The 11,570-nt window shown below is 48.9% G+C and overlaps 1 protein-coding gene across 2 annotated transcripts in view; it reads right to left on the reverse strand.

Annotated features, from left to right (window-relative positions):
• The window catches only part of Akap12 (A-kinase anchoring protein 12), an 87,853-nt gene extending 76,596 nt beyond the window's left edge, over window positions 1–11,257 (reverse strand). The window contains exon 1 of one of the 2 annotated variants that reach the window (XM_087193448.1): window positions 11,072–11,257. Coding sequence is in view for 1 of the 2 variants with exons in the window: in XM_004856878.3 (XP_004856935.2) it covers window positions 10,373–10,531 (159 nt within the window). In the remaining variant the exon portion in view is untranslated. Of the gene's footprint in view, window positions 1–10,372; window positions 10,680–11,071 lie in introns of those variants that run through there. The other variant, XM_004856878.3, reaches the window with a different exon arrangement.
• Window positions 11,258–11,570: the final 313 nt, after the last annotated feature.

Genomic DNA, 11,570 nt, shown 5'->3' on the forward strand with positions numbered 1-11,570 from the left:
TAATGTATTAAAGGTTCTGAAGCCAAGTGTGGTGGCACAGGCCTATAATCCCAGGATTCCAGAGGCTGAATCAGGGGGATCTTGAGTTTGAGGCCAGCCTGGGCTACATAGTGAAACTGTCTCAAAATAATGATAATGATGATGATGGTGGTGGTGGTGGTGGTGTTGATGATGATGTTCTGAAAAGTCCTGTGATTGAAAAAAGTTCTCTTTGTAGTAACCCAACTCCTCCTGGACTACTTTTTTCCGGGTAGGGCCTTTCCCTTGCGCTGAGGGTCTTTCCTGCCTGATTACTGCTCCCTCTGTGGCATCTCCATTCTCCAAAGACTCACCGAAAATTCCTTTTCCCCAAGGCCACTTTTGCCAGTTCCTTAGTCCCCAGGACCTCAGTATGTGCCCTCTCTCTCCGGCCTCTGAGTCGCCATGTTTGGGCCTCTGTCCCGCACTTAGTTACAAGTCGGGGTCCAGTACAGCTTCCACGAGCTTAAGTCCACCATGGTGCTGTCATGTGAGTTTCCCAGGGCCAATCGATCCCCAGTCCACTGAAAGATTTTCCCTTTCTCCCTAAATGCACCCACACCACCCATTACGCCTGCCTGCTATTCTTTAATAATTTCCATCCCAAGACAATGCAATGAGGAAGAAATACGGTCTCAGCCCCATCTACGACTTTTCAGGTCCCGAGCCCATGATCCCAGCTTTCCAACTTTGAGGGCTCAGCCCAGGCCGCCTGAGACAAAGCACCCCGGGAAAGGGCCCGGGACGCTGCAGAAACAATCTCCGCCCCAGCAGTTGTGCGGGCCTGACCTCCTTCCCAGTCACTGACGCATTCCTCGCATTCCTCGTCTTAGAGGAATTGTTTATCGGGCGCAGTTCCAGAAGAGACTTAAAATCTGTCACTGCGCAAAGTTTGCGAACCCAGATAAAACTATGGGGACTCTTCAGCAGGGGCACAATCTCCGCATCAGACCAAAAAGATAAACTTTTGAATATCCAAAGACCTCAAAGCATCTTCCTTAGTATAAAAAACTTCAGCTTAATCAAAGCAGGACACATTTTCTTTATTATAAACAAAGCCTTGTCTAAAACTGCTATTGAATTTCATTCTAACACTTTCACTCCTAAAGATTTCTCTTTAAAAAAAAACAAACTACGTATAAAACTGGGGGTTTGCTCCCATTACAATTATTTCTTGTTTAAATTTGCTACATTAGCTTGTGTCAAGCCTGGGCAAACACTGATAATGAGCACCATGTTAGTAAACTCCACCCCTCTGCAGTAACTTATTTCAATACAGAATACAGAAAAACACAAATCTCCATTTAAATATTTGCAATAACAAAATGAGTCAGGAACTCATGCCTAAATATTGATTATACATGCCATTTCTGAAATTCTGATAAATTCATCATAGAGTCTGGCATAGTGGTGCAGGCCTGTAATCCCAGCACTCAGGAGGCTGAGGCAGGAGGATCGAACGTTCAAGGCCAACCTGGACTCATAGCTAGACCCTGTCTCAACATCCCTTCCTTCCCCCTCCTCAAGTCATCGAAAGTGGCTCATTCTTAGCAATCTCCTGCAGATAACCTATCTATCCACCCCTAGCCATTCATCGTACAGCATTAAAGCTGTAAATTCAAAATAGACCACATCTAAGATTGAACTTGCCCCAGAATTCAGGGTTGTTAGTGTTGCATAAGAAGTGTTTTATTTACATACCCAAGTGAAGGGTCATTTCAAACAAAAATTTCTAAAGAAGCATTCTTCAAAGAGCTTGTTATATAGCATGATTTAAAACTGTCAAGAACAGAGCATGTTAAAAGGTTAGGGACCATACTAAAATACATCCACAACCTTATTTTATGCATCACAACACAACATACTTTAGAGTAAAGAAAACTACCCTATTTCCCCCCAAAATAAGACCTAACTGGAAAATAGGCCCTATCATGATTTTTTTCAGGATGCTCATAATATAAGCCCTATTCCAAAAGTAACACCCCCCCCGTTAAGATCATCAGCCAGATGGATGCATTAACTATGTCCACTGCAACACACAACAGAAATACTGAATTATGACAAGGTTCCGGAAGATATGACTGCATTTGAATAAATGCAGAATTTTTTCCTGAATAAATGTAGATTGCTGTACATGAAAAAAAACAGACATCCCTTGAATGTAATAACCCTACTGCATCTTCTGGTGAAAATTAATATGAGACCGAGTCTTATTTTAGGGAAATATGGTATCCAGGACATGTGGAAGCTTGTCTTATGGAATGAGGATGGTGTTTAGACCACAGAAAACTGATCACTGTGGTAAAAGCAAAACCCAAGAGCTGCATTGGGTCAGCACAGCAAGAAATCAAAGCCAGAGCAAACCATCACACATCTTCTCAGCCACCAACCAAAGCGCAGAACTGGAGGCAGAAGCACTGCAGAGACGAAATGTCGCCTTTGAAAGACGGTCGCAGAATCCCGGGGTCTCTACCTGCGAACAGAAGGGACACGGCCAACATCGGGCTCTGGACTTGCAGCGGTCCCGGTCCGGCGATCCGCCTGCGGCTTCACCTGATCCCTTGTCAACGCTCCGGGTTGCAACTGTCCTTTGGGCTCCCCTTGCTCATCCTCACACTGACCTCCCAGGGTGACCCCAAGCCGCCACGCCAGAGCCTCTGCTCTGACCTCGCCGCTGAAGAATCCTTCTGACGTCTCCGCAACACTGGACCATCTGCACCTCTGCCCGGCTCAGCAGCAGAACCTTCCGTGGCTCCCTATTGTCTATGCAGTTCTCGCCCGAGTGCTGCAACTTGATTTCTCTTTTCGTCATTCTCTCAAAAACATTCAGCTCTGTGGCATAGCCTGGTACTTTCCAGCCTCCTAACTGGTTTCATCTGACTGGAACACTTGCCAAAATACTCTTGCCTCACTCTGATCAGGGCCATCCACACCTCCTGGCATCTTGGTTGTGGTCTATGCATTGGCTGAGGCCTGATGAACCCCACCTCAGGTATGAGGAGTGCCGGGGAGCAACCAATGCTCTGCACTTTCCTTTCTCTATCTCCCGAGCACAAAGCCACTGCCTTTCATTTGGTATAACTGTAAGTGTCCGTGAAAGAGCCACCTGACTTTTTTTTTTTGCACTACTAGGGATTGAACCCGAGGCCTTAGCAGTGAGCTACATCCCCAGGCCTTTTCTTATTTTTTTTTTTGGTACCGGGGATTGAACTCAGGTCCTTGCGCTTTTGAGGCAGGCAGAGGAACCACTGAGCTAAATCCCCAGCCCCCCAGGCCTTTTCTTATTTTCTACTTTGAGATGAGGACTCACTAAGTTACCCATGCTGGGCTCGAACTTGTGATTCTCCAGGCTCAGCCTCCCAGAGTGCTGGGACCAACTTTACTATCTTTAGTGCATAATGTTATTAGATGCCAAGCAAACCAATGAATTTCACAACATCTGCTCCCAACCGTATACTTCTGCACCCATGAACTCACCACAGCCGTGAGACGCCTGAGATGTGTAGCATATGAATTTTTTTTTCAGTATTGAGGGTCCAGGGCCTCATGAATTCTACACAAACACTCTGCCACTGAGCTACATCCCCAGCCCAGAATATGAAAGTATTTTAGACTAGGTTTGGTATTACAGTTGACCAGATATTTAGACTCTTCTGGAATGCTTTTAATTTATTGTACAAATAAATTAAAGCAGGAAATTTTGTATAGTAAAAAAGAAAATCAGATAATTTATGCATATATGAACTGAGTTTTAACAGAAGGACTATTTGATCCGTGATGCTTACCCAAAAGGTAAACCTACATGAAAAACCTGGATCTCTCTCTCTAGACATAAAATAATTACTCTGTAATGCACTGAAGGTCTAAATAAGCAGGCAGCACAACACCAAGCCTCCGTGATTTGGTCAGCAGAGAGCAGCTGTGACAGGTTTGGTGGCAAACAGAACCCAAGGCCTCCCTCGGGGCTGAAGTGTGGTACCACTGGCCCCTGCACTCCTGGGACAGCACCCGGGGTCAGCACCACCTGTGACCCCAACCAGTTTCTATAGGAAGATCTCCATCCCAGAGCCTGGGGTAGACACTGGAATTACCCGGATTCTCCCTAGAGGAACCTCAATGGGACGTGTGTGTGTGCGCGTGTGTGTGTGTGTGTGTGTGTGTGTGTGTGTGTGTGAAAGAGAGAGAGAGAGAGACAGAGAGAGAGAGAGAGAGAGAGGCTGGGGATTGAACCCAAGGCCTTCACAATGAGCTACAGCTACAGCCCCCCTCCTCTCCCTTCCATTTTGATTCAAAGTCTCACAAAGTTACCAAGTTCTCTCCAGGCTGGGCTCAATCTTGCCATCCTCCTGCCTCAGCCTCCTCAGGGCTGGGATTACAAGTATGCACCACCACACCCTACTCTGATCTCTAAAACTGACATTTCATTCAAAGTGATAGTAAGGTTACGCAGAATGAAGCTGCAGGGGCTCGAGACAGGGGCTCACTGTGCAGTTCAGACTGACCTTGAACTCCTGCCAATGCTACTGCCTCAGCCTCCCAGTGTTGGGAGTGCTGGGATTACAGGTGTGCACCACCACACCCAGCTCAGGATTCCCCTTTTATTTATTTATGTTTTTGGTACCGGGGATCAGGATCAACTTGGGTCCTTGCGCTTGCCCAGCAGGCAGCAAAACCACTGAGCTAAATCCCCGGCCCTCCCCTCTTTTAAAAAACATCTTCCTTAGCTTAGGAAGACAAAAGCATTTGATTAAGAGGAGTCTAACAACAGTGCCCAGGAAGGACTAGGTTTCCCTGGAAGCCCGAATTTCCAGAGAGGTGGGAAGAACAGAAGAGGGCCTATGGCCCATCCCTACCCAGGGGTGCATTTCTGCTGCAGAGTCAGTGGACCCTGCCATTTCATGGATCAGAAGGAGGAAGAAATTTCTGGTGACTGCATGATTTTAGATTGTTCCCAGAGGAAAATTTATAAGACTGACAGCTGATGAAGTAGGTCACTGTCCAAACAAGTAAAATGAAAGACAGGTAAGGATGTGCAGCTCCATGGTGGAGGGTGGGCTCAAAGCCCTGGGTTCAATCCCACCAAAAAAAAAAAAATGGGGTGGGGTGGGAACAAGGAGACGAGCCCAGGGCTTTGCACTGAGCTACTTCTCCAGGCTTTTGTTTTGCTTTGTTTTGAATTTTGATTATGATTTTGAGACAGGGTCCCACTGACCACTAAATTGCCCAGGCTGGGCTCACACTTGCAGTCCGCCTGCCTCAGCCTCCCAGGGTGCTGTAATTTCAGACTTGTGCCTCAGCCTTCCCAAGAGCTGGAATTAGAGACCTCTACCACCACATCAGGCAGAAAACTTATAAAAATTCAAAGGTAAACATTAAATGAATTCAGCCTGGGGATATAGCTCAGGGGTGCAGCATCTGCCTGGCAAGAACAAGGTCTTGAATTTGATTCCCAGTATGGGAGGGGGTGACATTAAATGAATCCTGTTATTGTCAAGCACAGCAGGGCACCCCTGTGATCCCAGCACTCAAGAGGCTGAGGCAGTGCCAAGAGGCCAACCTGGGCTACGGCTATATAGTGAGTTCAAGGCCAGCCTGAACTACATAGTGAGACCCTGTCTCAAAAACAAAACAAACAAATGAATCCTGTTATGCAAGGCCTTCTTAAATTTTTGCTGGGATATGAATATGTGAGAAATTTATTACTAACTACACATATCATCACCCTAACACTCTAATACTTGTATTAATAAATGAGAAATGAAAAGGTTACAGTGACAAAATTCTACCCTTGCATTTTCTAATAGGGTTTGGATTTGCAGGAATATAGCCTAAAATCTAGGTTTGGCCCAAAGTCAAATAATTACTAACATGGATTTTTCAAGAATTACTAGCTGGAGGGTAAACCCCTCCTACCTCCCAGGAGCTATTCTTATTCCCCATTCTTATTCCTCATTCCCATTCCCCAATAAATTTTCCTACTCTAAAAAAAAGAAAGAAAAAGAAATACTAGCTGGACATGGTGGAACACCCCGGTAATCCCAGCACCCAGGAGGCTGAGGCAGGAGGATCACAAATTTGACACCGGCCTGGGCTACATAGTGAGTTCAAGGTCAGCCAGGTCTACACAATGAGACCCTGTCTCAAAAAAAAAATCAAAAGAGAATTATTGACAATAAGTTCAAACATTAATAAGTTGTAATGCCTCTCCCTTCCCCTAGCTCTTCTGTTTTTTAAAAATGTTTGCCATAATGGGAATTGAACCCAGAACCTTCTCACCGAGCTACATCCCCAGCCCTTTCTTCATTCATTTTGAGACAGAATCTTACTCAATTGCCCAGGCTGACCTGGAATTTGTTTGTTTGATTTATAAAGTGTGGAGGGAAGAATATTAAATTCTCTCACTGTAGCGATATATTTATTTTCCCTTGTAAATCTAATAATTTTTTTTTTTTGGTACCAGAGATTGAACTCAGGACCTTGCGCTTTTGAGGCAGGCGACAGAACCGCTGAGCTAAAATCCCAGGCCCTGGCCTGGAATTTGTAATCCTCCTGCCTCAGCCTCCACAGTAGCTGGGATTGTAGGCATGCACCACCATACCAGGCTAAAAGACAATTTTTGTTTGTTAGATTATAGAGTTCCAAGAATTGGGTTCAATGAAATTTAGATTTTTTTGAAGAGCTAAAGGAACTGACTGTATTTTTCTCAGAATGATGAATGCTGAATTCCCACTTGTACCCCACAAATGACTGCAGTGGCTGAGAGAGGTCAAGGGTGAGTATTATTCAGTCTGCTTTTTCTTGCACTAGGGTCCTAAGCACTGAATGTTTTAAAGCTGAGAAGAGAAAGAAAAAGAAGCAACTTCACAGTGTCTCTGAACACAGCACGTAAGCACAGCATGGGGTGGAACCCAGGGCCTCCCAGGCTTAGCACATGCTCTACCTCCAAGCTACACGTCCAGCTCCTGAGGCAAAACCTTTTTCTTCCATTTTGTTAACTGCCCAGAGAGGTCACACTAGAGTGCTCTTACCAGCTTAAAGCTATAAAGGCATAGAAACCACCACCAAATGGATGTATATTCGAGGCCTGTTCTTCTTAGAGGGAAGCACTACAAGTGGAAATCTCCATCTTCTCACACACCTATTAGCTTAAAAGCTGTGAAGCCCGACACTCAGGGCTCTGCAATCCTCACTCCCACTACAATCTATAGGGGACCCGACCGAGCTCCACACAGGCCCAGTGATGGAGCCAAAATGGAGTCACTCTTGATCAAGTTCCATGCCGGGAAGCTGAAACTAAGTGTTTAGCTGACCTTCCCAGAAACCAAAAGAGAATTATTAGCCAAATCCGCAAACAAGACCAGTGTGGCCGACATAAGGAAGTCCATTCCACATTAACTTTGGAACAACCTGTCCTTTTTGTTCTGCTTCTGGTTTCCTCGCCCTTTTTGTGTCTGCAAAGCCAACCTCCTCCGCTTAGCTCATCAGAAAACTGATTCTGCTTCACAGAAGGAAGTGTTGTCTGGCACAGTCATTTCACATCTGTAATCCCAGCTGCATGGGAGGCTGAGGCAGGAGGATCATAGGTTCAAGGTCAGCTAGGCAATTTAGCAAGACTCTGTATCAAAATAAAATGGTTTTTAAAAGTGATAGGGATGTGGCTCAGTGGTAGAGGGCTGGTCTACCATTCCAGGATCCTGAGTTCAACCTCCAGGACAGCAAAAAAAAAAAAAAAAAAAAAAAAGCCAGGTCATTCTCCACTCCCATTTCATAAACAAAGGACAGCTAGAAGAATTACAATAGCTTAAACTGTGGGAACAATTATAAAATATAGGTGGCCTCATCCATCTTAATGCCAGACACATCCTTTTATCTGCCAGTCTGCCAATGGATTCTTCGGTTTCTGTGTGTTTTGGTGACTCATGGCTCAGATTGTGAAACAGAACAAATGACAAGAGTCCCCATCCCCGCACCTGCGGGCCACTCGCCTCACCCTCTTGTCAGTGATCACAGTTCCGTGGAGAGCTTTGAAGTCACTGATCCAACTGAGAAAAAGAGAAAGGTGAGAGAGGGTCCGTGACCAAGATTCACCAGAGCCATGCGTCAGTTTGTCATGGGTCAAGGCCACCCTCTGCTATCACCTGAATGGAAAATATCCTTCTTCAGAGACAAATGTTTAAAAACCAGGGAATGGTGCTGAGCAGTGGTGCAAGCCTGTGGTCCCACCACACAGGAGGCTGAGGCAGGAGAACCACCCACAGCTACATAGTGAGTTCAAGGGCAACCTGAACTACACAATGAGAGCCAGTCTCAAAAAAACAAAACACAATGGAGGAATAAAGGGGGCTCATCTTCCGGCCCCCACCCATGACCCAAATGGACAAGTCTCAAAATTAAGCCTGGCAAATGTGTAATTGATCAAGCCATTTCCTACCCACCCTCATAATTTACATAAAAGATTGTAAAAGGTTGACCAGGAACTCCAGCCATTTTACTGAAATGCAGCATAGATAAAACCAAGACTTCTGCCTCAGTGCATTGAAAGGCTGAGCTGGAGCAATCAAAAGTTTAAGTACAGGGCCAGGGATTTAGCTCAGTGGTTTTGCTGCCTGCCTCAAAAGCACAAGGACCCAAGTTCGATCCCCAGTACCAAAAAAAAAAATATATATATATATATATATATACATATTCTAAAAAGTTTAACTACATTCACAGGAAGGGCTCTTGGTAACTGGGAACTCAAATTAGCAGATAGCAGATAGCACATGCCTGTAATCCCAGCACTTAGGAAACTGAGGCAGAAGGATTGCCACGTACGAGGCCAGCCTGGACTACATAGTGAGCTCAAGGCCGGCGTGAACTACATACCAAGACCCTGTCTCAAAAATAATTAAATAAATCTAGCAGAAAAGGAGCAGAGCTCGGGCAAGGTATGCTTAGCATCAGGCCCAAGGCCCTGGCTTCCGTCCTCAGCATCCTAAATAAAATTAGCAGAAAAAAGGAAATTGGATTTGCTAAACAGACAGAATATACATGATACAAATATAAGGTATTAGGTATGAAAAATATCCTAACCACCTGTAATTAATGGTCACTCCACTGAAGGAGCAGGAAATGATATATGATAGACTAAATCTCCCCCAAATGTCTGGAAAACTCATTGAGCAAGTTCAAGATGCAATTCTAGCAGGGCGTGGTGGCTCACTCTTGTAACCCCATCACACTCAGGAGACTGAGGCAGGAGGATGAGTTGGAGGCCAGCTAGACTACAGTGTGAGCCCTCCATCTCCTCTCAAAACAAAAACAGAAGCAAAAACCCCCAGCAGTTTCTCTGCCCAAAGAGAAGAGTAAGGCAATGAGGTCAAGGCAATGCGGTCACAGACCTGTGAAATTTACCTAGATCTTTTTTTCCCTCTCACATCTTAAATGTCTACAATCAGACAACTCTTCGAGGTCCTTATTACCCCCCATCCTCAAGTTCTACACAAGGGTTGTTTTTTAGTATGGTCAACCATATCCTTCTAAAGAACAGAGACGCTGGAAAACAGATCTAAAGCACAAAGATCGGGCGGTCCCGATGAAGCACCCCAGTCTGGACGCCCGAAGGTAGCGAGTGCAGTCTCTCCCGGAGTTTCTGCACCACCTCCCCGGAAAACAGTAGAGGCAAAGCTCTCCGACGCCTTCGCATCCTCCGAGGGTTTCCAAGGACGCCCCCCTTCCCCGCCCCCAGCATTTGTTTATCCAGCTGCGTCCACCGGCCGGGAACTGGAACTGAGCGGAAGCGAGCGCAGGGCTCCGGCTACTTGGTGAAACCTTTCGTCCGCCCCTTTTGGAAACGCAGCGTCTGCCCAGGTTCTCCCTGGCTCGCACACAGCGAGCTCCACCCCAGGATCGCTGCATCCAGGAGCCGCTGCCGCAGGAGCCCTGGGCACCCATCTCTGCGCTCCAGACGAGCAGGCACCGAGGACGAGGGTCCGGCCCCAGCGCCGCCTCCCGGCATCTTGGGTCTGGGGCGCCGGGACCCCGCTGCCTAGCGGACGGTCGCTTCTCCGCGATGCCCGGAGCAGCTCATCGCCCGGGGCTGGGTGGCTCGGGCGGGAGAGAGCGGGGCAAGGCTCCGCGGCAGAGGGCGGGGGCGGGTTTACTCCTGCGGATGGCGCAGTCGCCTCCCCTGGGGACCCACGACAAAGCCAAGAGCCACCCCACCGGCCCCACCCCAGCGCGGAAGACCCTGCAAAGCCTCACGAGGGGTTTGCGCTCCCGAGTTTGCAGCCGGGCTGGACGCACTGAAGTTCTGCCGCGGAAATCAGGGGGACCCCTCCCTCCCCAGAGCAGGTGGCCCCGCGCGAGAGCCTACCTTCGTGGCGGGGTCCGCGGGGTCGATGGCCGGGTCTCCGGCCGGGTCGGGGGCCGCCTCCTCCGAGAGGCCGCTGCGGGGCTCGGGCTCAGCCGGAGGATCACCCCCCGCCGGCGCCTGCTCGGGGCCGCGCTGCCTGCTGGAGCTCGCAGCGCCCATGGCTCGCAGTGGCGACGCCTTCCCCAAAACCGAGAGGACGCGCGCTCGCCGAGTGCCAGGAGCGCCTCCCCGCCGCGTCCTCCCGAGAACGCGCCGAGATGCGAATGCGAGAGACGCGCTCGCTGCAAACTCCTTAAAAGAAAAAAAAAGCCACCACCTCTTCGCCTCCTCCCCGCCCTGCCCTCCTCCCCCTCCCCGTCGCTCCCTCGCTCCATCACATGAGCGCAGCCCGGACACGCCTAGCAGCAGCATCCCCCGCAGGTTCCCTCACCGGGACCGGGACCGGGGCGCCTCACCACCCAGGTCTCGAGGAGACGCCCGCCCCGACCCCCTGGGCGCCGCCCGCTCCTAACGGGTGGGAGCTGCGGGGCCGACCCAGGGCTGCAGAAGGTTGAGGGACAGCAAGAAAGGGAGCCCAACGCGTCCCGGGGACACGGGGGTGGCTGGGTTTTGTTCAAAGACTGATGACCCAAAGCTGGCGCTTCTGCGGCGCCGGCTTGCAACTGGCCCAGGAGCGAACCCCAGTCCGCATTTACTCGCCTTCACATTGTGTCTGACTTAAACCTCGGTTCCTGCCTCCTCCCCATGAGCAGGGGGAAGACAAGCGCTCCGGGCCATATTAGGGCGGCTCGCGAGGCCCAGCCGGGAACTAGGGGTGCCTGCGTCAGCCCGCGGGCGAGGTGGGCCGGCGGCCCTCGCTCTCCACAGTCCGGAGCCTGTGATGTCAGCCCACGCCATCGGCAGCGCTCCCGCCCTCCTCCCCAGGGAGCTGGGGGGAAATGAGGCTGTTACTGGAAATGTGCCTGGCCCTCTCGGAGGGCCTCAAGCGGGAGGCCACCCACCCAGGCCACTTGTCTCCGTGATGCTGTAGCACGGTGGCACACGTCTGTTCCTTCGCCATCAGTGTTTTCAAAAGATGAACATTTGGAATGCTGGCCGCCTAAGCGGCTTGCTTTCTCTTCCTTCCTCCTCTTGAATACAATATGCACAGAGCAAGTAGTCAATAAATATTTGATTTCAATTAAATTTTTTTTGCTAG

This window comes from Heterocephalus glaber, unplaced genomic scaffold (genome assembly GCF_053883595.1).
Source record: "Heterocephalus glaber isolate CG9 unplaced genomic scaffold, H.glaber_assembly_v1.0 deba00001593, whole genome shotgun sequence".
In the NCBI taxonomy this organism is placed as follows: domain Eukaryota; kingdom Metazoa; phylum Chordata; class Mammalia; order Rodentia; family Bathyergidae; genus Heterocephalus; species Heterocephalus glaber.